This window comes from Vulpes vulpes, chromosome 4, assembly GCF_048418805.1.
Source record: "Vulpes vulpes isolate BD-2025 chromosome 4, VulVul3, whole genome shotgun sequence".
Taxonomy (NCBI): Eukaryota; Metazoa; Chordata; class Mammalia; order Carnivora; family Canidae; genus Vulpes; species Vulpes vulpes.
In genome coordinates this window covers 59,733,423-59,761,413 of record NC_132783.1, presented here as the reverse complement: position 1 = coordinate 59,761,413, position 27,991 = coordinate 59,733,423, and the positions used below count along the sequence as shown (strand labels likewise).

At 40.9% G+C, this 27,991-nt stretch overlaps 2 protein-coding genes across 16 annotated transcripts in view; one reads left to right on the top strand and one right to left on the bottom strand.

Moving 5' to 3' along the window:
• Positions 1-11,865, bottom strand: part of LOC112927383 (uncharacterized) — a 38,742-nt gene extending 26,877 nt beyond the window's left edge. The window contains exons 1-4 of one of the 11 annotated variants that reach the window (XM_026008754.2): positions 11,706-11,840; positions 4,194-4,315; positions 4,028-4,077; positions 2,949-2,974 (exon numbers count right to left, since the gene is read on the bottom strand). In XM_026008754.2, the coding sequence (XP_025864539.1) occupies positions 2,949-2,963 (15 nt within the window). In that variant the 5' untranslated portion in view covers positions 2,964-2,974; positions 4,028-4,077; positions 4,194-4,315; positions 11,706-11,840. Of the gene's footprint in view, positions 1-2,948; positions 3,008-4,027; positions 4,316-11,705 lie in introns of all 11 variants that reach the window. The other 10 variants (XM_026008750.2, XM_072755852.1, XM_072755853.1 and 7 more) reach the window with 10 other exon arrangements.
• The window catches only part of ZNF25 (zinc finger protein 25), a 35,278-nt gene continuing 18,811 nt past the window's right edge, over positions 11,525-27,991 (top strand). Inside the window, exons 1-3 of one of the 5 annotated variants that reach the window (XM_072755872.1) lie at positions 14,979-15,122; positions 15,593-15,696; positions 17,481-17,596. In XM_072755872.1, the coding sequence (XP_072611973.1) occupies positions 17,582-17,596 (15 nt within the window). In that variant the 5' untranslated portion in view covers positions 14,979-15,122; positions 15,593-15,696; positions 17,481-17,581. Of the gene's footprint in view, positions 11,871-14,962; positions 15,123-15,423; positions 15,570-15,592; positions 15,697-17,480; positions 17,597-27,991 lie in introns of those variants that run through there. The other 4 variants (XM_072755870.1, XM_072755869.1, XM_072755871.1 and 1 more) reach the window with 4 other exon arrangements.

Genomic DNA, 27,991 nt, shown 5'->3' with positions numbered 1-27,991 from the left:
AGGGACTCTTTTAAGTGGAAAGAAAAGGCCACAACTAGATGAAAATTAAGAAAGAAAAAAATTTCAATGGTAATAGCAAACACATAGTAAAGGTAAAAGATTATTACAAAGCTAGTATGGAAATCAAAATGCAAAAATAGTAAAATCAATTATATCTACAAAAATTACACAAAGGGGGGCACCTGGGTGGCTCAGTGGCTGAGTGTCTGCCTTTGGCTCAGGTCATGATCCTGGGGTCCTGGGATCGAGTCCACAGGGAACCTGCTTCTCCTTTTGCCTATGTCTGCCTCTCTCATGAATAAATAAATAAAATCTTTTAAAAAGCATTCATGTGATACACAAAAAGATATAAAATGTGACATTATATACATAAAATATGGAAAAGGGAGCAAAAATTAAGTGATTTTATAATGTGTTCATACCATACACATAGGATACTGTATATGAATTCTACGGCAACCACAAACTGAAAACCTGTAAACACATGCACAAAAAATAAAGAGAAAGGAATCCAAGCATAACACTAAAGAGAACCATCACACCACAAGAGAAGAGAGCAGGAGAAGAATGGAACAGAAAACAACTAGAAAACAAGGAGAACACAACAAAATAGCAATAAATACATACCTAATAATAATTACTTTAAATGTAAATAATTACTTTAAATTACTTTAAATGTAAATGATTGAATGTTCCAATCAAAAGACATAGGGTGATGTAATGAATAAAAAAATAAGATCTGAAAAAAAAAAAAAAAGATCTATATGTTGTCTACAAAAGACTCACTTTATACCTAAAGACACAGACTGAAAGTGAAGGAATGAAAAAAAATATTCCAGGCAGATGAATTAATTTTTAAAAAACCCAAAAGGTATAAAAATCAAACAAAATAGACTTTAAAACAAAGATGGTAACAAAAACCAAAAAAGGTCATTACACAATAACAAAGGGGTCAGGATCAACCCAACAAGAGCATATAACAAATGAAAATCTATTTCACCCAACATAAACAGGATACAAATTCGTAAGACGAGTACTAACATAGGAAAAGAGAAATTGACACTAATACCATAATTGTTAAGAGACTTTAACAACTTGCTTACCTCAATGCATGGATCATCCAAACATAAAATCAATACAGAAACAGTGGCTTTGGGCAGCCCCGGTGGCTCAGCGGTTTAGTGCCGCCTTCAGCCCAGGGCCAGATTCCGGAGACCCGGGATCGAGTCCCACATCAGGCTCTCTGCATGGAGCCTGCTTCTCCCTTTGCCTGTGTCTCTCCCTCTCTCTCTCTATGTCTCTCATGAATAAATAAATAAAATATTAAAAAAAAGAAACAGTGGCTTAAAAAAGAAACAGTGGCTTTGAATGACACATTAGATCAGACGGACATAACAGAAATGTATAGAACTATTCTACCCACAAACTGCAGAACACATGTTCTTTTCAGGTGCATACGGAACATTTTTCAGGAGAGATCACATGCTAGACCGCAAAGCAAGTGTCAATGAACTAAAGATAACTGAAATCATATCAAATATCTCTTCCAAGTACAATAGTACAAAACTAGAAATCAATTGCAAGAAAAAAACTAAAATACAAACATGTAGAATCTAAATCTAAATAACATGTTACTAAACAACCAATGGGTCAATGAAGAAATCAAAGAGAAAATCAAGAAATATCTGGAGAAAAATGAAAATGAAAACATCAATCCTAAATCTTAAAGATGTAACAAAAGCAGTACTAAAGGAAATTTATAAGTGATCAAGACCTACCTCAACAAACAAAATTAACTCAAATAAATGATCTAAACTTACACTTAAAGAAACTAGAAAAAAGAAGACAAAAGAAAACTTAAGGTTAGCACAAAGAAGGAATTAATAGAGAGGTGCCTGGGTGGTTCAGTCAGTTGCGTAACTGAGACTTGACTGCAGCTCAGGTCACGATTTCAGAGCTGTGAAATCAAGCCCTGTATTGTGTTCTGTGCTCAGCAGGGAGTCTACCTGAGATTCTCTCCCTCTCCCTCCATACCTCGCCCCACCCTCAGACTCTCTCTCTCTAAAATAAATAAATAAATCTTTAAAAAAGAGGGAAGAGGGATCCCTGGGTGGCTCAGTGGTTTAGCCCCTGCCTTCAGCCCCGGCCATGATCCTGGAGTCCTGGGATCAAGTCCCATGTCAGGTTCCCTGCATGGACCCTGCTTCTCTCTCTGCCTGTGTCTCTGCCTCTCTATTTCTTACTCTATGAATAAATAAATAAAATCTTAAAAAAAAAGAAATGTAAAAAAATAAAATAAATAAAGATGGAAGAGAAGGAAGTAATAGAAATTAGAGCAGAAATAAATGAAATAGAGATAACAAAAAAAAAAAAAAAAAAGAAAAAAGAAAAGATCAATGAGTCTAAGAGCTGGTCCTCTGAAAAGATAAACAAAATTTATAAAACCTTAGCCAGACTAATCAAGAAAAAAACAAGAGGACTCAAAACATAAACTTGGAAATGAAAGATGATTAGTTAAAACTGATACCATAGAAGTACACAGGATTATGAAGAGATTCCTATAAAAAAATTGTATAAAAAAACCTAGAAAAAAGAAACAATCTAGAAAAAAATGGATAAATGCCTAGAACATAAAATCTTCTGAGACTGAATCATGAAGAAATAGACAATGCTGGGGAAAAAACACAATTACTAGAAATAACATTGAATTGGTAATCAAAAAACTCCCAACAGGGGTACCTAGGTGGCTCAGCCAGTTAAGTATCTGCCTTTGGCTCAGGTCATGATCTGAGGGTCCTGGGATTGAGCCCTGCATCAGGCTCCTTGCTCAGAGGGGAGCCTGCTTCTCCCTCTCTCTTGTGTTTATCTATTTCTACACTTACTGTTTAAAGATTATACCTTATTCATAAGATCTAATGTAAAACAAATTAGGAATTAAAAAAACTCACCTGGGATTTGTTCATTTTCTGTTCTTCTGAAAAAAGCATGGAGACATGTGAAGATACAACTGAGAAATAGTAAGAGAGAGAGAGGAGTCATAAATGATCTTGCCTCCCCCACAGTTCTTGGATTCACCTGCCTACAAATACCCTGCATACCAGTGGGTAAAATGCTTTCCTATGGGACAATGTCCTTTTGTTTCCTAAAAAGAGATGGAATAGCCACATAGAGGTAGTGCCAATAGACTCATATACTTAATAACAGCCTCTCAAAAAAACAGACAAAATAAACAGAAACAGAAACAAAAACACGACTTGTAGTTGCCAATTTCAGATGCATAAATACTTTTGCCAGGGCCAATTTCAGACTACCAATATGATGTCACTGAACAGAGATGGGAAGAAATGTGAAATAGCATACCATTATGCAGGATTTATAAAGATTTTATTTATTCATGAGAGACGCAAAAAAGAGAGAGAGAGAAAGAGAGAGAGAGAGGCAGAGACATAGGCAGAGGCTCGGAGAAGCAGGCTCCCTGCAGGGAGCTCGATGTGAGATTTGATCCCAGAATCCTGAGATCACACCCTGAGCCAAAGGCAGACGCTTAACTGCTGAGCCACCCAGGCGTCCCCCATTATGTAGGATTTTTACCATACTGATAAATAGTCTCAAGAAGACAGATATGAGTGAAAGGAAGGAAATTACTTAGGAAGTCATGAGTTTTGAATATGATCACAACCATAAGGAGCTTAAGCAGACAACTATAAAATGCAGTGCAGTATCCTACTAGAAAGGAATCCAGAACAGAAAAAAGAACATTATAGAAAAACTGAGAAAATATGAAAATGTACACACTTTATTGGTTTGCTAATTGGGACAAACATACTATACTAATGTAAGATGTTAGGAACAGAAGAAATTACTGTAGGGTCTACAGAACTGTTGCTGGGTGAACTGGGGAGATCCTGGGTCCTGGGATCTCAACCCAGCCTGCCCCAAAGATATCCCCAAAGAAAGAATTCAAGGACAGACACAACACAGGGGAGAACACAGCGGGGAACTTTATTATTAAAGTCAAAATACTCACTTCAGCGGGCATGCTCAACAGCTGTAGTTGCTGGAGTTTGGGTTTCTCTCCTTTATGGACAGTTAAGTAGGGGGTGGAATATTCATTACTTGAGGTGGAGATTTCCTGCAAGCAAAGGTTTTTTTCCATCCTTGCTTGGTCAGGAATTTCCCGTCTGGGCACCCACCTTCATGGGTCTATCTGGTTGGATCCAGCTTTCTTGCAGCTTTGTTTGGAGGGCTGCCAGCTCAAGCCTCTGCGTTTCCCCACAAGAGGGCCATGACTTCCCGTCCACAGCCTCCAGGCCTCCTGTTAGAACACAGCTAATTGCCTCTAACAGAATTTCTGCATTATGTTGACCATAACTGTGTAAATCTAGAAACTGTTCTAAAATAATTTACTTAATAATTGATCAAAGAAAAATGTAAAGAATATTCATGTAATACAAAAGACAGCAGTAAAGGAAAAGTGAAAGAACAAAAGACATGAGACAAGAAAATACAGCAAACTGGGGTGCATAAATCTAGCCAAGCCAACAATATTAAATGTGAAGGGGTTAAACAGAGCAGTAAGGTGTCTGATGTGGTGCTGTCTCCAGCTAGATCCAAAATCTGACCTTAACAGCCTACCAGTCTGTACCCACATCTGTCTCACGTTTTTCCTGAAGCTCTTCTTTCCAGCTCATCTCTTAACTCAGACAAATGGGCACTGAAACCAGCCCTCAGGGAACTGCCCTGACAAAATCTTCAGCCCGCCCAGAACACAATGTATGTGTAAGCACGTTTCCGTAAGACATATGACCGACCTCATGCCTGCCTCTACACACGATGACAAGGCTTCCCGACCTGAATTTTCATCCTAACCCTAAACAAAGGAACCCATCCACCCTTGCTCGGGGAGTCATTCCCGTGATCTCCTTTACTTTGTGCAAGGAGCAACCTCATGTTAGTTTGGTAACAAGTCTAGCAACCCAGATGGGACTGCTGTCCCTCTGAGGTTCTGCCCTCCAGTTACCTGGTTTCCGAAGAACAGAGCAGTGTCAGCAGCAGCCCTTCTGGGCTAACCCGTTCAATCAATAGGGACAGGGGGTAGAGTCCCAGGAGGGGGGCTGCCCTTTCCTGAGGTCTGTGCTGCTCGATTGGTGTTGCTGGCCCCTTGAAGATACTGTGGCCACTCCAACCCTCTTGTTGAGAATCTCTCCACAGAGGTTAAGTGGTATCAATCCTATGGCACAACTGTAAGAGTATTTTCTTTGAGTGGTCTCACAAGCCTGGCAAGCTGCAAAGAATGCAGCCTCTCCAGTATACACTCCTGGGGATTGAACACTCATTATAGTTGAGTCTAGACATCCTTGGGTGGCAAAAGATAACATAACCCGGACATTCAGAGGCTGAATGCTTCAGCCTGGCAGATGGGAAGTGGTCTAAATGAGACTAGTCTAGAATCAGCAGGGGTGAAGGGTATCTCCATCTTACCTGTTTCACCTGTTCAGTATTTGCTGGGGACATCTGATACTGTTCTATGTTTGTTTTTCCTCTCAAAAGGGGAAGTATGCCTGGAGTTGCTGAATCAAACCAGGTTCTTCCTGAGCCATTCCCCGAGTGAATCCTCTGGGACTACCCAGACATTGAGGGGCTAGAAGAGGCAGCCTATGCACCAGGCCACTGCTCCTCAAGGCACAACCACCCAGACCCAATCAGACACTTACCATTAAGCTGCTCTCCTTGAGGGTTTGGTTTTAAGTCAATCGAGTCTCATACACATTGTGGGTGAGGTTGCGTGGCATTTGTGTTACCACTAAACACTGTAAATGGCCTTAAGGGAGGGTAAAAGGAGACCCTAAGAAAGAATCCTGGACTATGAGAGGGACAGTTTTACCATGTAGGAGAGCCTCTATTGGGCTGTAGCCTCCAAAAATAGAAGCATTTGGCCACCCTTCCTTAACCCCAGAACAGATGACTTTCTTTTTTAACAGTCTGGACATGATAATATATTCTAGAGGATGAACAGAAGTGTCCAGAAAATGGGACCTTAAATTTTAAAACAATACTCAACTGAGCTCATTTTGTAAAAGAGAAAGAAAATAGGAAGAGATTCCATACGACCAGTGTTTTATGGCATTACATCAAAATGAGGAGTTGCAAAGGAAGTGTTAAGATTTATAAAATGAAGCTTGAACCAAAAACCCAAAAACTGCATTCTGTATTCTCTGATGAATCAGGGAATCTTTGATCCATCTCCGTCTCTTCCTGCAAGTCATGAGATCATAATCAGCCTCCACCTTATTCTTCTGGTACTCGGGCCTCAGCAACCCCAGCTTCATGAACATCAGCCTCTAATACTTTTACAAACACCCTCAAAGCCTTTCCCCATGTATCCTGTATCCCTTTAGTCTCCTTTGTCTGACAGCACTACCAGATTAGGGACCTATTTTAAGCCAGGGATGGGAATGTTGCTGTTGAGATGGGTACCAGATGGGAGACAGGTGTCTCATTAATATCCACATCCCATTTTTTTACCTCAGACCTGTATAACTGGAAGGCACACACTAAAGGGCTATGGGTTAACCTGATTGATTTATACATTTAATGTAGGGTATCTTTTCTAATCACAACCCAACCTGGGCAGATATGCAAGTTTTGCTAATCAATCTCTAGGGCAGAAGAGAAGTTTGCCATTTAAGCGCAAGCCAGACAGGAAGCTGGTAAAGAATATAAGCCACGGGGAGCCTGGGTGGCTCAGTCAGTGAAGCATCTACCTTCAGCTCAGGTCATGATCCCAGCGTCCTGAGATTGAGCCCATCAGGCTCCTTGCTCAGGGGGAGTCTGCTTCTCCCTCTCAATCTGCCCCCCACTCATGCTTGCTCTGTCTCTAGCGCATGCTCTCTCTCAAATAAATAAAATACGTTTTTTTAAAAAAAAAGATTATAAGCCCAGATCAAGTTCTCAAAGACCAAATAAGGAGACAGTGCTATGAGATGACCCTGAGTGGGATCCCAACTCCCACAAAAAGAGAGAAAGTTTAGGGCATTACTGAAGGCTTCTTTTAAAAGCTATGAAGGAAATGAGTAGATGTCCTGGTCCAAATTAGGGGAGATTCAACAAGGGACAGATGAGAATCCATCAGCCTTTTTGGGAAGGTTACAAAATTGCCTAAAATGAAATACAAACTGGGACCCTGAGGTTCAGAGTAGTTGGATGGTCCTTAATAACCTATTTCATGTCTTAAACTGATCCAGAAATCCAAAGGAAACTCCAGAATTGGCCATGAGTCCCAATACTAACTCTGCTCAGCTTCCAGAATGAGCTTTCAAGGTGTTCAATAACTGGATGTGATGCAGGATGCTAGTGAAGACCAGAAAATGAGAAGGCAAGCTGCTCTTTGGGTGGTAGCTCTCCAACCTACATGAAATGACCTGGGAGAGGAAAAGGAGACACCCAGGGCGGGTGAGTGCCCCAAACCCCACTGTGGAGCCAAGAGACCACTAGCAAAGAGGGGGTCCGATCAGTGCTAACAGTGTTAGCAGTAAGGACACTGGAAACAGGGCTGGCCAAACTGCTCTGGAAAGGAGGGAAGGAGGGCAAAGCAGAATCATATCAGTTGTCCCTCACTGAAGATGAGACAGGCTCCCCATCTGGTCTTGGAAAAAGTAGATCCTCACCTCCCACAAGGAACCCTGAGTAACCTTAGCAATTGAAGAAAGCCGGTTGAATTTTTACTTGATACTGGAGCAACTTTCTCTGAACACCCAGAAAATGAGGCTCTCTAATGAAAATTGAAATACAAAAGGATTCTCGGGAAAAGGAAACACCAAAAGGTTTCTGGACCCTTTGACCCTTCTAGGGTCAAGTTGGTTAAAACACTCTTTTTGGGGATCCCTGGGTGGTGCAGCGGTTTGGCGCCTGCCTTTGGCCCAGGGCGCGATCCTGGAGACCCGGGATCGAATCCCATGTCGGGCTCCCGGTGCATGGAGCCTGCTTCTCCCTCTGCCTGTGTGTCTCTGCTTCTCTCTCTATCTCTCTGTGACTATCATAAATAAATAAAAATTAAAACAAAACAAAAAAAACACTCTTTTTGATATATGCCAGAATGTCCCTTTATGATGAGATACTTTAGACAAATTGGAAGCCACAGTAAGTTCACAACAGGACAAATTAGAAATTCAAGTCCTTAATAGTTCGATTCAAGGAATTGAACTCATGTCATTAATACAACATATGCTAGTATCTAAAAGAGAAAATCCCCCCAAAAAACCTTATGCCACGTCAACCTCCTAAGTCTGCGTGTGAGGGAAGGTGGGGGCATGCCATCAACAACATATCTGTAAGTAAAATTGAAATAGACTGCTGGCCCCAGATGCTATACAAGGGATCCACCTGTAATTAACGGGCTCTTAAAACAGGGGTTGACTAGGCCCCTGACATGTAGATCCCCACGTAACACCCCAATTTTACCTATTAAAAAGCTGAGAAGTGAGGAATACAGATTAGTTCAAGACCTCAGAGCTGTGACTGAAGCTGCCTGAGACATCCATTCCCAATCCCTGTACTCTACTGACCAACTTACTAAGTAACAGTAAATATCACACTGTGTTAGATCTAAGGGATGCCTTTTCCTATATCCCACTAGATCCTGAATTCCAAGAACTACCTGCTTTTGAGTGGGAAGATTGTGCCTCCAACCAAACACAATAGTACTGCTGGACTGTTTTACCTCAGGGTTTCAAAAACTGCCCCACCATTTTTGGGGAAATTCTGGGACAAGATTTAAGAGAATTAAATTCAGAAAAGTAGCACTATTTTACAATATGTAGGTGGTATTTTGACAACTTGTCCCATCCAGGAGGTTTCTAGCCAAAATACTTTATCCATGTTCAATTTCCTGGCAGACAGGGTTTATAAAGTCTCAAAGAAAAGGCCCACTTTCTAAGGATACCATAAAATAAATACTTGGGGTTTATTATGTTTTTTCCAAAGATTTTATCTATTTATTTTACTTTGGAGAAAGAGAAAACACACAAGCGACTTGGGGGGGGAGGGAATCTCAAGCAGTCTCCTCGATGAGTATGGAGTCTCAATCCCACAACCCTGAGGTCATGACCTGAGCCAAAATCAAGAGTCCACTGCTTAACTGACTGGGCCTCCCAGATGCCCCAGGATTGATTATTTCAAGAGGACAGTGAAGCCTCCCTCAAGAGAGAAACATGGTGCTATGTCAGCTAGCTCCACTGAAGACCCATACTCAGTCTTCTCATTGGGTAAAAAGAGCCTCAGGACTGATTCTGGCTAGTGTTAAGTTGGCTGTCCGAGTAGCTGCCTCTTAGTGAGGTTTCATATGTTATAAAGTCACTGCAAAGAAACAGATGTCATAGAAACCTTAGCTAAAAATACAGGGAATGTCCTCAGAAACTTTGGAATTTCCCTAAACTCTTTAGCCAAAATAGTACTAGACAACAACTAGCCCCAGACTACTTATTGCAGGGGAAGGAGGAGTATATACAGTAACAAACATGCTGTACCTGGATTAATACTCAAGTTAAGTGGAAATAGACATTAAAAAAAATCTTCAACCAGGCAGCCTGGCTACATACTTTCAACCAAAAAGGAAGATCCTCTAATGAAGTCTGCAGGCTATTTGACAGCATTACCCAATATTCCACAGTTTCTCCCTTTCCTGAGGCCACTAATAATCCTACTGCTCTTAGACTACTGTTTAGACCTTGCATCATTAACTGTTACAATTTGTATACAAATGTGTGGACACCAAAAACTACAGACGGTAGTAACACAATGACAGGAGCAGCTTGGGAGTAAACCTGGTGACCCATAGGCATATCTACAACTAGCTGAGGGAAATTCTGCTCTACTAACAATCTAGATGACCACAACCATGTCTGGCAGGAAGTAACTACAGAGATTGACCTTCGCCCTGTGTCCCCCAAGAATGGGCAGCAGAATAAAACTAGAGGAGGGATCTGTTGTCTGCTAGACCCCAAGACCTGACCTTTACTACCCACCTGCTTGAACTCACTGACTCTGTCCCTCATTTTTCTTTAATGTCTTCTTTCCATCTTCTCTCTTAACTCGGGCAAATGGAAAACGAAATCACACCTCAAGCAACAGCAACTGCTGAGAACAAGGCCCAGACACCCAGAGCAGTTTGAGCCTAACTCCTGAATCTCACCTGCGCAGGTGTAACCATGGACATACCTCCGGAATGACTGACAACCACTTTTACATCAAATCTCCATTCAAAGAGCACAAGCACCATTGACATAACATTGAATGTACATATGTGCTGGCATGTCTCCTTAAGAAACCAGCTTATGGGGGATCCCTGGGTGGCGCAGCGGTTTAGCGCCTGCCTTTCGCCCAGGGCGCGATCCTGGAGACCCGGGATCGAGTCCCATGTCCGGCTCCTGGTGCATGGAGCCTGCTTCTCCCTCTGCATGTGTCTCTGCCTCTCTCTCTCTCTGTGTGTGACTATCATAAAAAAAAAAAAAAAGAAAAGAAACCAGCTTATGGGGCGTCTGGGTGGCTCAGGGGTTGACCATCTGCCTTCAGCTCAGGTCATAATCCCTGGGTCCTGAGATCGAGTCCCGCATTGGGCTCCTCGCAGGGAGCCTGCTTCTCCTTCTATGTCTCTGCCTCTCTCATGAATAAATAAATAAAACCTTTAAAAAATTATGCCTTCTCTACTACAATGACAAGGATCCCCTTTCTAAATATTCATCCCCTCTCTAAATAAAAGGAACCTGTCCACCACCTCAGGGAGTCATGGCTTTGTAAATTATTGCTCATGATCTCCTTATTTGCTGCAATTTCTCCTTTGTACGAGGACTGCATCTGGTGTAGTCTGTATGTGTGACTCACCACGGTGCTAACTCAGTTTAGTTTGGTTACAGTGGCATCTATCAGGAAAATAAAGAATCTAGGCCATTGTAGGCCCTGCAGTTCTAGGATCCACCCCTTTCGGGGGGGGAGGGGGTTGTCTCCATTCTGAAGCTCTGCAGAGAGATCATATGTCACAAGAGTTCTCTTCAAGATGAGATTTCTGTTTCTGAAAATGCAGCTCTTTAACCTCACAGGAGCCCATCGGTACCTTGGAAATCAGTATATAAAGAGGGGCGCCTGGGTGACTCAGTCGGTGAAGCATGTGACTTCAGCTCAGATCACGATCTCAGGGTCCTGGGACAGAGCCCCTAGTTGGGCTCCCTGCTCAGCGGGGAGTCTGCTTCTCCCTCTGCCCCTCCCTCCCGCTCCTGCTCTAATCAATACACAAAGTCTTTAAAAAAAAATTAGAGGACAATTTCATATCTGGAATCTTCACCCAGTTCCCCAAATCTGCACCTCTTGAAACTTTTTAGTTTCCCCTAGAAACTAGAGCCACTGAGGACAAGGACAAGGGAGCCCCCATCCAGAGCTCCTGTAGAGCTGAGAGCCAAGAAGCCTGCGAAGCCAAGGGCCACAAGGGCCGCCCTCACGCATGCGCACGCGCCCCGTCCCGACCCTCACGCATGCGCATGCGCCGTCCCGGGCGCAGGGGCAGGACCCCTCGCTCAGAGCTGGGAGGCCCGGGGGACCCAAGGCGCGGGCCCGCCCCCAGAAGTCCCCGCCCGCGGTCGGGGGTCGGCTGCGGAGTCCCGGGCCTCTTCCCCACCGAGCGTCGCCGACGCTTCCCACCGGGCCCACGCTCTAACCTCTGCTCTTAGGAAGATGGGCAACCAGGACCTTGAGAATTACTGGGAAATCCGGAAACGGGATTTCGGGCTTCACTAGACCTGTTGGCGCAGGAGGGGGAACGGGAAGATGGCGAAGCTGCGCGCGCTCAGCACTGTCCTCGACCAGCGCGCAAGTTCTGCTGGGTAAGCAAACTCGACTCGGGACTACGTCTCCCGTGACCCTTCGCGCGCGCCTTATTAACTATGTAAATAAACTTCCCTCGTTGAAGTGCAGGGACGCTGTTGCTGTGGCAAGTAGGCAACTTGGAGGCCGCCCCCCTACTACACGGCCCGAGGTTAGACCCTCCCTGTAAGAACTACCAAATGCAATTTGTGGTCCCTCAGTGCATCCTGATGAGGAAAAAAAAATCTTTGAAAGGCTTTTGCGGACATTATGGGGATTTCATTACAGATTATCTATTATAGAATATACTTACTTTGGAGATACATACTGAAGTATTAAGGAGTGAAATATATCCAATTTAACTAAAAATGTTTCAGCAAACAAGATAAATACGGCAAAATATGAAATTAGTATAGAAAATGGTTTACGGGTGCTCACTTTTATTTATTATTCTGAGATTGAAAATAGAAACTTCAATAAAAGAAGGAAAAAGTAAAAAGACCTGGGTGTATCTTCTAGATACAAAACTAATAAAAGGAAGGCATTTGTCAGTTATCAGTTCTTGTGAAAAGGGAACTTATTAAAATATTTTTTTAAATGGAATGCGGTAATACAATAAGAAAATAACATCCCTACGAAGCAGAGTTTGTCTTGAAATTGAAGAAAAGTAATTTTTCAACATTAAAGAAGCAATAAATTTTTTAAATTAAAATACATGCATACTTAAAAAAAGATTTTAAATAAGCAAGTACTTCACTCAAGTAATTCTACTTTTTGGGTGATATGCTCTTATAATTCAAAGATTTCTATTATGTATGCCCTTCACGGTTTAGTTGAGTCAATATGAATATCCAAGAACTTATGGGTAAAGTATACTTATCCACAAAGTACAATAACAGGCAGCAGCATTTAAATGTGATAGAAGTATATTAAATCACACAAGAGATATTCAAAATACATTTTTAATTTAAAAAACACGCCAGTAACAAAAGAGCTATCCATAAAATGTGTGTATTCATGGAGATATGACAGTGTCTGTCAGAAGGTAAGGGCCCAAATAGACATTACTTCCAGTTAGGCAATGTAAATGTATTTATTGTGTCATTGAGTCTGTGTCCTTGCATTTTTGTGAATGGTTATTTCTGTATAATTTGTATATTTGTGTGTGTCCATCAGTTGTGGGAGTGACCATTACAAACCCTCTTGAGAATAAAGCAGGTACTGGGCGGCCGGGCGGCTCAAAGGTTTATCGCCACCTTCAGCCCAGGGCATAATCCTGGAGACCCGGGATGAAGTCCCATGTCGTGCTCCCTGCATGGAGCCTGCTTCTCCCTCTGCCTGTGTCTCTGCCTCTCTCTCTGTCTCTCATGAATAAATATATAAAATCTTAGAGAGAGAGAGAGAGAGAGAGAGAGTAAGGCAGGTACTAACCACACATAATGGTAAATAAAAATGATACATTTATTATGTAAAAACACTTGTATATCTATGCATTAATTATCCTTCATCAGTAAATAAAAACTAGACGCGTGGTTCCCCAACCCCAAATCTGAAATCATTTATTCAGGCAGAATTCTAAGATGACCCTTTATTGTTTTTTAAGATTATTTATTTATTTATTCATGAGAGACAGAGGGAGAGAGGTAGAGACAGGCAGAGGGGGAAGCAGGCTCTCCATAGGGAGCCCCATGTGGGACTCAGTCACAGGACCCAGTATCACACCTGAGCCAAAAGCAGACGCTCAACTGCTGAGCCACCCAGGTGTCCTGACCCTTTATTTTTATTTATTTATTTACTCTTGTTTAAAGATTCTATTTATTTATTCATGAAAGACAGAAAGAGGCAGAGGGAGAAGCAGGCTCCCCACAGGAAGCCAGATGCGGTCCGGGAGAAGGATCATGCCTGGAGCCAAAGGGAGACGCTTAACCACTGAGCCACCCAGGGGTCCCCCGACCCTTTATTTTTATTCTCTCTCCAAAACTGCCCATCCTGAAAACTGGTGTCTATGAAGAGGACTTGGGCTGTCTCCATTTTGACCTCAGACTTTCCAGTTGGTTTCTTCTTTCCAGCTTGTCCCTTGGCTCAGGTGGAAGACTAAGAGGGCAAGGACTCCCACCCCAACTACGCTACCCTCTTACAGAATGAGGGATGCTTTCTGCCCTGGGGGCCGCACCTCTGTTTGACTCCCAAGGCCATGATCCATTGGACTTTCACTGCCTACCTGCAGTACCCACTGTCTTTACTTCTCCCCCCGCCCCGTTTTGTTATATAAACCTGGAAAAACTTTAGCACTTTGGAAGAGACCTTTGAGCTGCCAGTGCATTGTCTTCCCCGTCTTCACTGGCATACATTCCTTTCCTGTATCAGTATGACTTCTCTCTCCGCCCTTGGACCCTGTCAGCGGTGAGTGGTGGTACCAGGTGCTTCTGCACCTCCGAACGCCAGGAACCTGCGTATGGATACACAATATACATAGACACAAATATATGTATATATATTTTTAGCTGTGCTTTAAAATTAATCTTACAAAAATTGTATATATATTTTTATATTTATATACAAAAATGTATATATATTTTTAGCTGTGCTTTAAAATCAATCTTACAAAAATTTTTTTAGTCATTACTGTGAATGGAAACTTATTTATGTTGTTGGCACAAGAAAGAGTAAATTACTGTCATAAAGTTACTACTGAACGCGAAATCACTACATATTCAGTATAGATTCCCTAGTGAAAAGAGTTACAGTATTTTATACCATTAGCATAAATTGAGTACAAACCTCAGAGTGTGTACTCTTCCTTTGGGCAGTGGTACGTGTGGCAGTGTCTTCTGCTTGTCTATACATATTTTCTCTTTATTACAAGTATCATGTATCATTTGGATAATTTTGAAAGCTTGAATTCAGATGTTACAGGATATTATTCTTTGTACTGTTGTACCTGGTTACAAGTACTTTATCAAGAGGTAGTTTTGCTTTCCAGCCCCAGACTGCGGGGTGCCAGTCGCAGCAGCTGGCACCTCCAGAAAGTCCGGGCAGCGCCCCCGGAGCGCAGGCGCTGCGGGGCCTCCTAGGAAGCGGGCTCCGGCGCGGGACGCGGGGGGGGAGGGGACTCTTGCGCACGCGCAATTCCATCTCCTTTTGACAGTCGCCATCTTCCGTCTCACGCCTCAGGGCGGGAGAGGACTCTGGAGCCTCCGGGTCTGCGCGGGGCGGCAGAGGGCGGGGCCTGGAATCTGCGCGGGCCGGTGGCGGCGGCCGAGCCCATGCAGGTGTGTCCGAGCCCTCTCTGCGGGGGCGAGGGCGGGGGCGGGGACATGGCTGTTGGCGGCTGCGCGGAGCCGGAGACCTCGGAAGCCGCCGCCCCCCTCTGAGCGCCAGGCTGGCCCCGGAGGACTGGGGAGGGGACACGCTCTGGAGCGCGGAGCCCGGCGGCCCGGGGCGGCCCGAGGGACTTGGCGGGGCGCTGGGGGGGGGGACACGCTCTGGAGCGCGGAGCCCGGCGGCCCGGGGCGGCCCGGCCCGGGCTGGGCGGGGAGGCTGGGGGCGGCTCTGTGACGGGGACCCCGGGCCCGCCACGTCGGCGCTGGCGTCGCCTCGGCAGGGGCAGGGGCAGGGCCAGGGCCGGCGCCGTCTGTCCGGTAACCCCGCAACCACAGGGGTGGGTCGCTGTATTCGATGGGGCCGTACCCTTAAGGCAGGATAAGCACTCAGTAAAGGTGAGCTGCTTTTGTTCTTACAGAGTTTGCTGTTCTTTTCATTATTGGCTTGTTTGATCATCACCATCACCATCCTTGAATCGGTTTCTCTCGCCTCCATCCTAACAGGAATCCTGAAGGTTCAGAGGTAGATCGGTGTACTCAGCATTAGCGGGGGAGGATGGGTCCGCACTCACCCATCTCACTCTGGTTCGTGTTGTTTTCACGCTAAAACCAGTGTCGACATATTTACTACAGAGATTGTCCCTGATTAAAACTGTGGCGTGCAGTGCACCTAGCCCTACCACTAAGTATTTCCAAAATTCTAGAGGCTTCCGCGGAACTCCTGTATCAAAAGGTGAATTAAGGCCCTTCCTGCACTCTCCAACACATTTCTATTCTCAGCGGGTTTCAGGTAAACTGAAACCGCAAGGTGAGCCCTGAATTTTAAGGCTTATTGGAGAAGCTGGGAATCCTCTCCAGCCCCAAGGCTAGTTTTTAGAGAGGGGAAATGGGACCTTGTTAAAAGGCAAAAACTGGGGGATCCCTGGGTGGTGCAGCGGTTTGGCGCCTGCCTTTGGCCCAGGGCGCGATCCTGGAGACCCGGGATCGAATCCCACGTCGGGCTCCCGGTGCATGGAGCCTGCTTCTCCCTCTGCCTGTGTCTCTCTGCCTCTCTCTCTCTCTCTCTCTGTGACTATCATAAATAAATTAAAAAAAAAAATTAAAAGGCAAAAACTGGAATTTCACCCGCGCTCCAGGCTAAGAAAGTGATAGACTGCCTCTGGCTGCTGAGCCTGGGTTACCAGGCATTTTGTAAGCGTCATGCCAGCCGGAAGAGGGTTCTGTTAGCCCAGCATTATGGCATCTAGTTACCTTGTGCCACCCAAAGAGTCTGTTCTGGGATTTATGCTGTCATATTATTATTTTAAGAAGTTAAGATCTGTGCAGCTGTCAGAAGATCAGCAGATGGCCATGTCAGAGTTCTTCAAGGCCTAATTAACTTTTACCCTAAGGGCTCGGCCCAAGGGTGGAGCCAACAGTGAATTCCAGGGTATCATCTAGATGTGTCGCACTGAGTGAACTGACAGAATCAGAATAGTACTGGAAAGTTTGTTCAAAATTATGTCATTCATTCATTCCTCCTCACATTCAATATAGTAGCATTGAAACTAAGTCGCTAGGTTTGCTAATAGCAGACACTAGCATAGAACAGAAGTCTTGGGGATCCCTGGGAGGCGCAGCGGTTTCGCCCCTGCCTTTGGCCCGGGGCGCGATCCTGGAGACCCGGGATCGAATCCCACATCGGGCTACCGGTGCATGGAGCCTGCTTCTCCCTCTGCCTGTGTCTCTGCCTCTCTCTCTCTCTCTCTCTCTCTCATGAATAAATAAAAATAAATCTTTAAAAAAAAAAAAAAAAAGAAGTCTCCAGGTCGTCCGCTGTACCATGTTTAAGTCACAATTTTCTTAGAGAAGTGATTTTTGGAGAAGCTGGAATTTAGGGAGACAAAACACACTTTTGAGGGCTTTGAAGACTTTCTAACTTTGTGGAGTTTATAATATTAACAGGAAAAATTGTTATGTAACTTAAACACTTTCCTGTATTTCTTTTCAATGTTATTTGAAATACCAGGTTAGGGGTCCATAATTTGGATATATATTATACATTTTGCCCAGCCTATTATTGGATGTTTAAGTTTTTTATTCTTTTGTGTTATTAAGTGGACACAATTTTCAAAACAGCTAGCAAGAAAATGTTTAGATTCACTCAAAATTTTCCCAGATCCATCAAGATTGTACCAGAGTCACCAGTGTACAGGCAGGTACTCCTTTATCATGGTCCTTCCTATTCCTTCTCATGGCTCAAAGGGATATTTTCCTAAGGGTTTTAAGGGTTTATGTTTTACTAAAATGTATGGAAATTTCTTTCAGGTGATTCTGGAGCTGCAAGATAAGGTCTCTTAAGACTTCTATCTTCCAACTTTCCCTGTTTTGGCTTCATAGTTTCTATCCTTTACAAAGAACTGCAGAAAATGAACAAGTATCAGGTGCGTCATTTATTTAGCTCTTACTGTGTGTATATGTGTGTGTTTCTTTTCAGTGAGTTTTATGAAAGACAACCCATCCATTGAACTAAAAAGTGCAAACAGTTAAAAGTCACCTTCAGGGAAAATGCTCTTTGAATATCACAGCAGTTCCAAAGCATAGTCTGCAGACTTCTGGGATACTCAAGGCCTTTTTCCAGGGCCTGTGAGGTCAGAACTTAATACTAAGATGCAAAATGCCTTTTACACTAATGGTGTAAAAGCAGTGTTGACTAGGTTGCTGCCTGTTGGCATCAATTATGACAATGATAGCAATGACTGTATTTCTCTGCAGTGAACTCGCAATAAAAAACTGCCACCATTACTTAAGGATGACCTTGATGAAACAGTAAAAATTACTAATTTTATTAGACCTTGACCTTGAATACACGTTTTGTTATTCAGTATGAGAAAATGGGAAGTTCACATAGAGTACTTTCACTACATGCTGTGTAATGATGGTTGATTGTCTAGAGGAAAAGTAGTTGTGCAATTAATCTGTGAGCTCACGAAGCCACCTTTTATATGGAATACTATTGTTACTTGAAAGAGTAACTGGCAGACAAATTATGGTTATTTGGATTGGTATTTACCAAACATTTTCTGAGAAATGGCTTAAGTGAGCCTGTCACTTCAAGGAAAATAACTTTCAGTATTTTTTGCCAATGTTAAAAGTTGAGCTTTCATGTGAAAATACAGATTTTTAGAAAACTTGTATCCTCCACTGTGAAGCTGACAGCTTCTAATACTTAAAGACTTTTCGGAGAAGATTGGTGAGGATACTAACAAATGTGATAATATGTTTTATGTGTGTCTGCATTTGAGTATTATTTCTGATGCATGTGCTCAGAGGCAAATAAGCAGTTTAGGAGGACAGTGTGACACAGATATGAGGAACAGAATAAGGTGGTTAGGGAATGCCAGTCTAAAAGGTAGTATTTGAAGAGAGTCCTGGTTAAATGAGAGTCCTGGTTAAATTCCAAGTAGAATTCTGGGGGAAGAGCATTCTAGGAAGAACAGCAAATACACTCTGAGGCATGTTCCAGAAACAGTATTCAGGACATTGAAGCGACAAAGCAACCTAGGGGAGAATGATCTAAGAGGGAAGATCAAAGAGGCAGAAGGGACTGTAATATGTAGGACCTTGTAGTCTGAAGGAAATACTAAATTTCAATTTTATTTATTTAAAAATCATACAGTGTATTTGGCAATCAGTTTCTCAGTCCTTTCATAAACACTTGATGTAATCAGTCCTATGTAATTCTCACAGCCCAGCTTTTGAAATGGTTTACTACCAGATCATAAATTTTTAGTGTGGACATATCTGTTATTAACTAAAAATCATAGTCTTTGGGCATGAGGGTGGGGAAAAAGACACTCGAAAGAAGGAGAAATAATGTAGGCGGAAGCTCAAAATACATAGCCCATTCAACAGTTTGCTTTAGTCATGAACGCCTCTTTAAAGTGACGTTTGCTTTAGTCTTAAATGTATCTCTTTTAAGTGACATTTTCCTTATCCAGAATTCATTCAGGGGTGCCATGATTTTCCCATATTAGGCTCTGTAACTAATTTCTGACTGGCCAGTCTGGACAGCACAAATGACTAGTGAGCCTTTTTGTTTCGTGAAGTAATTTTGAGGGCAGTCGGAGATCCCTGGGTGGCTCAGCGGTTTGGTGCCTGCCTCTGGCCCAGGGCGCGATCCTGGAGTCCCGGGATCGAGTCCCACGTTGGGCTCCCGGCATGGAGCCTGCTTCTCCCTCTGCCTGTGTCTCTGCCTCTCTCTCTCTATGTCTATCATAAATAAATAAATAAATAAATAAATAAATAAATAAATCTTTAAAAAAAAATTTGAGAGCAGTCATCACTAACAACTCTTGAAAAAGTTTATTTTATGCAGATACCATAAGTTTTTGTTTGTTCATAGCCATTTTGGCCAAATTAGATGTTCTTTATTTCTTCTTGCATCTCTCAAGTTGTAATGGCATAAATTTCTTCTGTTTGAAAACATCCTTTATGTTGTTTTTATTCTGCTTACTTGCTTGTTTTAGTGAGGGCCTACTGGTGGAAAGTTCTAAGTTTGGTTTATCTGAAATATAAATAACTTTTTCACTGTGTATAGCACTCCTTGTTGACAGTTCTTATATTTTGAAACATTGAAAAGCATTCATTATCTTCTACTGATAGTACTGAAGATTGACCTTTTGTTAGACCTCTAAAGTAAATTTATGTTTTGGGCTAGTTACTTTTAAGATACCTTATCTCTACTGTTTTGGATGTGTGGATTTTTCTTGATCTTGATGAGATGTTTGTTGTACTTCCTTTGGGTTGAGTATTTTGAGTATTACAGTGGATCTCCTTTATTGACTTTTAAGCTCTACTTTTTCTCATTTCGTTTATTATTTAGTCTGAAGATTACATTTTTCACCATTATCTATGTCTTCAAATATTTATTCACGAACGACATAATTAAATTTCAGCAGCATAATTCTGTTTAAACCCTCCCACCAGTGTGGTCCTTGTTTTTATATCTCACTTCTCCATATATTTTTAACTCTAAATACTTGTTATTTTTTTCTTTAATCAGTATTAATTTTTTTTTAAAGTAACTTAACGTATATGTCTGTGGATGTGTGCATGCGTGCATAAAATAGTGTTTTATGTTTGTACAAGTATCTGTGCTTTGGGTGCTCTGTATTCTGTCCTACAGGTTTAGGATTCTCTCTGATATCTTTTCCCTTCAGCCTAAGCAACTTATTTTATCATTTCATGTAGCACAGGAGTTATGGTGACAAATTCACTTTGCTTATCTTTCTGAAAATGTCTTTATTTCATCTTGGTTTGCGAAAGATATTGTTGTCAAATATAAAACTGTACTTCAAGTTTTGTTTCTGCATTTATAGGATGCCTTTGTCTTCTGCTGTTTCTGATATCATTCCTCATCTTGTTACTCAACAGAAAATAACGTGTCTTTTTTCCTCCACTAGTGCTTAAGATTTTCCTTTTATCCTAGTTTTCAAGAGTTAGATTGTGATGTGTATAATTATCGTTTGTTTTGGATTTATCCCTCGAGGACAATAAAGGTTTATGGATTGTTGCCTTTCATCATTTCAGAAAGTTCTCAAACACTTACTCTTCAAGTATTTTCTTTGTCCCATTCTCATTTTTCCTAAGATTACAGTTATACACAAATGTTAGAGACAATATAAATAACATGCAAATGTCTCAGATGCTCTACTTAGTTTGGGGTTTTTTTTTAGTCAGTTTGAATATTTCTGTTGAACTGATTTTTCAAGTTCATGGTTTCCTTCTTTTTTTCAATTCACTTTCATTCATAAGCCCATAAAATCCACTTCTAATACTGTATCTTTTAATTCTGAAAGTTCCTGTTTTGTTCTTTTTCTGCTATGGTTCTCCATTCTTTAATTTATATTGTCTGTTTTGTTACCTGGTTATTTAATTTTCATTATAATTACTTTAAAATCCTTATCTGCTAATCCCAACATCTAGGTTATCTGCTTCAGAAGCCTTCTTTCTTTGGTATGTATGAACATTTTCTACTTTTTTTGCATGTCTCATAATTCTTTATGTGCTAGACACTTTATAAAAGTAGAGATCAAAGTTCCAGCTCCAGAAAAACGGCACATCCCTTCTTCTGTCTGGTTCCCAAGTCAATCTAATAGGTAGTTGAACTGACCATGGACTTTAGTTAGATTCAGTTCACTAATGATTTCAAATGGTTTAAGGGCAGGATCAAGGCTTTCCCTTCAACTGAGCTTGGGATCAGAGCACCACTGAGGCTCCACTGATGTGCTCTATAGTCTAGCCACCAGTCTCCCTTTGGGTGACTGAGGAGTTCCTACCCTGCAGAGCTTTCACCATCTGAGACATCTCTTCCTGCCATGGTGCTCTGCTCCCAACCTTTGGAGGGTTGTTGCTGTATACTCAGTAGAGGCCTATGGGGAAAACTGGTCGCTGTTTATATTTCAGACCATTCATATTGATTATGGAGCTTCCTATTTGGTTCCAGAAACTGCTTCCCCAACTTAAAATAAACTGATCACTTTGAGACATTTGGTGGCAAGTGAAAAAAAAAAAAAAAAAAAAAAAGAAAAGAAAAAAAGAGTTCTGCTGATACTAGGATTCCATAATTTAGGGACCTTTTGAATGTGAAACCCCCAGTCACCTGCTAGTATCAAACAGCAGATTGGTGTTCACTTGTGTTGTAACTGGAGTCTGCAGGGATTCTAATACACCACAGAAAATCCATAAGCAAACATTAACATTTTGTTGAGTTGGACTACTTCCCTCTCTCCTTTACTTACCCCTAAAAGTGAGTCATTGTGGTTTTCTTTTCTTTTCTGGAGTATTCATCTCTTCTGAGTTTTTTTCCTTTGTTCATCTTTGGATTCTCAGTTCTCTGATAGGTTTTAGAAAACTTGTAATTTTCTAAGTTAGGGGATTGTTCTTATTGTTAGTGTGAGATCCGCTTCTCTTTTGTCTTACTATATTACATTCAGAACCAGCTTTTTAATCCTATGGTCAGGATGCTAGCTCTCAGCTACTTTCTGCTCTATGAAATTTGAAAATGCCCCGAAAATTCAAATTAAAGGTATAGAAAAAAACTCTATTTTTTTCTAGGATCTTGATCCCTCCAATTTTGGTGCATATATTCGATGCTTTCATACAGCCACTTTTAGCATGTTTTCTGAGTTGTGTTTTTTTATGTTTATTTTTTAATAGTGGAAAATCTACATAAAATTTACCATTTTAACCAATTTCAGCTATACAGTTCAATGGCATTAAGTACATTTCACATTATGGTACAGTCATCACCACCATCCATCTTTAGAACTGCTTTCATTTTGCAAAACTAAAAAAAAATTATTTTACAGATGTTATTTGCTTATTTGACAGAGAGCTAGTAGTAGGGAGTAGGGGGAAGGGCAGAGGGAGGAGAAGCAGGCTCCCCACTGAGCAAGGAGTTGGATGTGGGGTTCAATTCCAGGATTCCAGGACCATGCCCTCATCTGAAGGCAGACACATAGTCAACTGAGCCACTCAGGTGCCCCAGAAAAACTGAAATGGTAACCATTAAACAATAACTCCTTATTCTCCCTTCCACTGGGAACCACCAGTCTACTTTCCGTCTATAAACTTGACTATCCTAGGTCTCTTGTATAAGTAGAATCACACAGTATTTGGCCCTTTAACTGGCATATTTCACTCAGTATAATGTCTTTAAGACCGGTCCTGTAGCATGTGACAGGATTTCTTTCCTGTTAAAAGCTAAATGATATTCCATTGTTTCTACCTACCACATTTTGTTTATGCATTTGTCTTTTTTTTGCTATTGGCATTCTTTTTTTTTTTTTTTTTTAAGATTTTAGTTTTTTTATTTATTCATGAGAGACACAGAGAGAGGCAGTGACACAGGCAGAGGGAGAAGCAGGCTCCATGTAGGGAGCCCAATGTGGGACTCGATCCTGGGTCTCCAGGATCACACCCTGAGCCAAAGGCAGATGCACAACCGCTGAGCTACCCAGGCATCCCTGCTATTGACATTCTTTATTAAGAATCAAGATTTTACACTTTTTAATGAGTTCCATCTTTCCTTTTGCATCCAGTTAACTTCTGTTTATGCTCATACTTACCTTCTCTGATGCAGCCTCTTCTCTCCTTTTAGTTGTGGAGTTTGTTCGGCTAGTCTTGGGGTTGTTTTCTTGGTTTATTTACACTGATGGGAGTTTTATCTAGTTGTACCAAGGGAGGAGGCGAGGCTAAGGGTCCTCCTATTCCACCAATATATTCCCAGCCTCCTCTTTATGCATTCATCTGGTGATAGACACTTGGGTTTTTTGCACCTTGTGGCTATTATTAATGTTTCTATGCATATTGGTGTACACATATCTGTTGGAGTCCCTGCTTTGAGTTCTTATAGATGTGCAAGTTGAGTGGAATTGCTGAATCATATGCTAATTCTGTGTTTATGTTTTTGAGAACTGGCTTTCTGTATTCTCTGTAGAGGTTACACTATTTTATATCCCCACCAGCAATGTATAAGAGTTCCAGTACCTCTGTATCCTTGCCAATATTTGGTATTTTACTGGGCTTTTATGTTGTTGTTATGTTGAAAGTAGTCATCCTAATAGGTATGAAGTCATTTTTGTTTTGTGCTGTTTTATTGTCTTTATTCTTTAAATTCCAGCAAAATTCATTTTTTGGGTATACACTTCAGTGAGTTTTGACACATGAATAAAAGCATATAATCATAACCACAGTGATGCTATAGATGCCCCAAAATTCTCTTGGAACCCCCAAAACTAATCCTGGCCATCACCAATTTATTCTTTCACCCTATAACTTTGCCTTTTCCTGAATATCATATAAATTAAATACTATGTAGTTTTCTGAGAATACCAACTTTCTTTTAGCATAATGTATTTGAGATTTAATCATGTTGAATGTATTCACAGTTCATTCTTTTTATTGCTAAATAGTATTGAGCTGTATCTGTGTACTCACTTGGTTAACCCATTCACCACTTGAAAAACATTTGGGTTTTGGTTTTGTGGCAATTATAAAAGGAGCTGTTATAAATAGTTGCATTTAGATTTCTGTGTGTACATGGATTTTCATTTATCTTGGGTAAGTACCTATGCATGTGTTTGCCTGGGTCATATTAAGTATTGTGATTAACTTTATAAGAAACTGCCAAACTGTTTACCAAAACAGTGGTACTATTTTGTATTCCTACCACAATGTACAGATGTCTACTTGTTTCACATTCTTGTCACCATTTCGTATTGTCAGTTTTTTTTTTCTTTCAAGTTGTGCTGATAGGTATGTAGTAGTATCTCATTATAGTTTTAATTTGCATTTTTCCTAAAGACTAATACATTGAAAATGTTTTAGTGTGCTTATTTGCTACCCACATATATCTCCTTTTGGAGTGTCTATTCAAATTTTTTGTCTATTTTTAAATTAGACTGTTTTATTATTGAATTTTGAGAGTTCTTATTATATGAACTGGATATAAATAATTTCTTAGATTTGTTGTTTCAAATATTTTCTTCCTATCTGTGCCTACACTTTTCACTCAACAGTGTCTTTCACAGAGCAAATTTTTCTGACCTCTAGATTTTTTTCTTTCTAAATTCTTTTAGTGTTGTATTTGATGAGTCTTTGCTTAACTAAAGGTCACAGAGACTTTTTCCTATCTTCAAAGAATATTATAGTTTTACATTGTACATTTAGGTTTATTATTCATTTTGAGTTGATTTTTATACAAAGTTTAAGTTCTTGGCTAAGGTTCATTCTTTGTATATGGATCCTCATTTTTTTCCAGCTCCATTTATTGAAAAACAAATGTATCAAAGTTACCTTAATATATATTTCCTTGCTATGTATACAAATAGATATAGAAATGATTACAGACGTGTATACACGAGTTAATATACATATATATTTACTAACTCTGCTGAGAATACCTATAGTCAGTGACACCCTAGAAGCAATGAACATACCCAGCACACAGATCTTAGTTCTAAACACTATTTGCCAATAAGAAGGAACCAGAGGGGCACTGGATGGCTCAGTCTATTAAGCAGCTGACTCTTGATTTCAGCTCAGGTCATGATCTGAGGGTCCTGGGATCAAGCCCTGAATTGGGTTCCACACTCAGTATCCTGCTCCATGCTTAGCGGGGGAATCTGCTTGAGGATTCTCTCTCTGTGTGTCTCTCTCAGTCCCCCTTCCTCTGCACCCACCCCTGATTGCACACACACTCTAAAATAAATAAATCTTTAAAAAAAAAAAAAAGTATGGGACCTGAATAACATGGAGAAATTACTGATTTTAGGGTGAAGGTAGAAAAATATAAAATAAGCCCAGATAGTTTTGTAGTATCAAAAAGTATGTGCTCAGAAACAGAATGATGGGGACATGTCAAATGGACATAGAAGACAACATGAAACATCTTCTCATGGGCAAACTGGAAAAATTTAAGCAACAAAATAAATAACTCACTATTTGATTCTAACGCAAAGCATTAAATATTTGAGGCCATAATGATATAAATAAATGAACAAATAAACAGGGAGAAAGGAGAACTCCTCTACATGAAGAATTAGAAATAATATACGTACATAGTGCCAACTCTTACAGGTAGTGCTTATTCTGTCCCTCTTTGAGTATGGGCTGGATTAATGAATTGCTTTTAAAGAATACTGTATGAAAAAGAAATAATACAGTATGAAAAAGAGTTACTGTACAGTGGAGAAAACTGGCAAAAACTCCCTTAACAAACTGATCCAGGTTAATATCATCAGTGGTATCAGGTACCCCCACTGACATTATTATGAGAAAGACTGTTACTCTGCTTCCAAAATTTATAATCTCAGTTTAACCAAGATAAACCCAAAGTAAATTACTTGTGCAATTTGACATTTATTCTCTATCTGCCTAATAACTTCTCCTTTAATTCAGCCAAGATTGTCTAATTTTTTGTATTTCTTTCTAGTGTCTCATTTTGATTTACTCATTTCCTTTTGTTATTTTTTAAAGTTTTGTAGCCATTACACTGAAGATTACTATTAATATCCCTAATTTATAACAATTTAGTTTGAAGTGATACCAATTTAACTTCAGTTGCATAGAAACACTGAAATGTAGCTCTGTTTTTCACACTTCATATTGTTGTTGTAACATGTATTTGTATGTTGTATGCTTGTTAATACAGATTTATACTTCTGTATTCATTTGACGTTTTTTCATTATTTATTTATTTTTTTATTATAAATTTATTTTTTATTGGTGTTCAATTGACAACATACAGAATAACACCCAGTGCTCATCCCGTCAAGTGCCTCCCTCAGTGCCCGTCACCCATTCACCCCACTACCTCCCCTTCCACCACCCCTAGTTCGTTTCCCAGAGTTAGGAGTCTTTATGTTCTGTCTCCCTTTCTGATATTTCCCACACATTTCTTCTCCCTTCCCTTATATTCCCTTTTACTATTATTTATATTCCCCAAATGAATGAGAACATATGTTTGTCCTGCGATTGACTTACTTCACTCAGCATAACACCCTCCAGTTCCATCCACGTTGAGGAAAATGGTGGGTATTTGTCATTTCTAATGGCTGAGTAATATTCCATTGTGTACATAAAACACATCTTCTTTATCCATCATCTTTCGATGGACACCGAGGCTCCTTCCACAGTTTGGCTATTGTGGACATTGCTGCTAGAAACATCGGGGTGCAAGTGTCCCGGCGTTTCATTGCATCTGTACCTTTGGGGTAAATCCCCAACAGTGCAATTGCTGGGTCGTAGGGCAGGTCTATTTTTAACTCTTTGACGAACCTCCACACAGTTTTCCAGAGTGGCTGCACCAGTTCACATTCCCACCAACAGTGTAAGAGGGTTCCCTTTTCTCCGCATCCTCTCCAACATTTGTGGTTTCCTGCCTTGTTAATTTTCCCCATTCTCACTGGTGTGAGGTGGTATCTCATTGTGGTTTGGATTTGTATTTCCCTGATGGCAAGTGATGCAGAGCATTTTCTCATGTGCCTGTTAGCCATGTCTATGTCTTCCTCTGTGAGATTTCTCTTCATCTCTTTTGCCCATTTCATGATTGGGTTATTTCTTTGGTGTTGAGTTTAATAAGTTCTTTATAGATCTTGGAAACTAGCCCTTTATCTGATAGGTCATTTGCAAATATCTTCTCCCATTCTGTAGGTTGTCTTTTAGTTTTGTTGACTGTATCCTTTGCTGTGCAAAAGCTTCTTATCTTGATGAAGTCCCAATAGTTCATTTTTGCTTTTGTTTCTTTTGCCTTCATGGATGAATCTTGCAAGAAGTTACTGTGGCCGAGTTCAAAAAGGGTGTTGCCTGTGTTCTCCTCGAGGATTTTGATGGACTCTTGTCTCACATTTAGATCTTTCATACATTTTGAGTTTATCTTTGTGTATGGTGAAAGAGAGGGGTCTAGTTTCATTCTTCTGCATGTGGATGTCCAATTTTCCCAGCATCATCTATTGAAGAGAATGTCTTTCTTCCAATGGATAGTCTTTCCTCCTTTATCGAATATTAGTTGACCATAAAGTTCAGGGTCCACTTCTGGGGTCTCTATTCTGTTACATTGATCTATGTGGCTGTTTTTGTGCCAGTACCACACTGTCTTGATGATCACCGCTTTGTAGTACAACCTGAAATCTGGCATTGTGATGCCCCCAGCTATGGTTTCTTTTTTAAAATTCCCCTGGCTATTCGGGGTCTTTTCTGATTCCACACAAATCTTAAAATAATTTGTTCTAACTCTCTGAAGAAAGTCCGTGGTATTTTGATACGGATTGCAT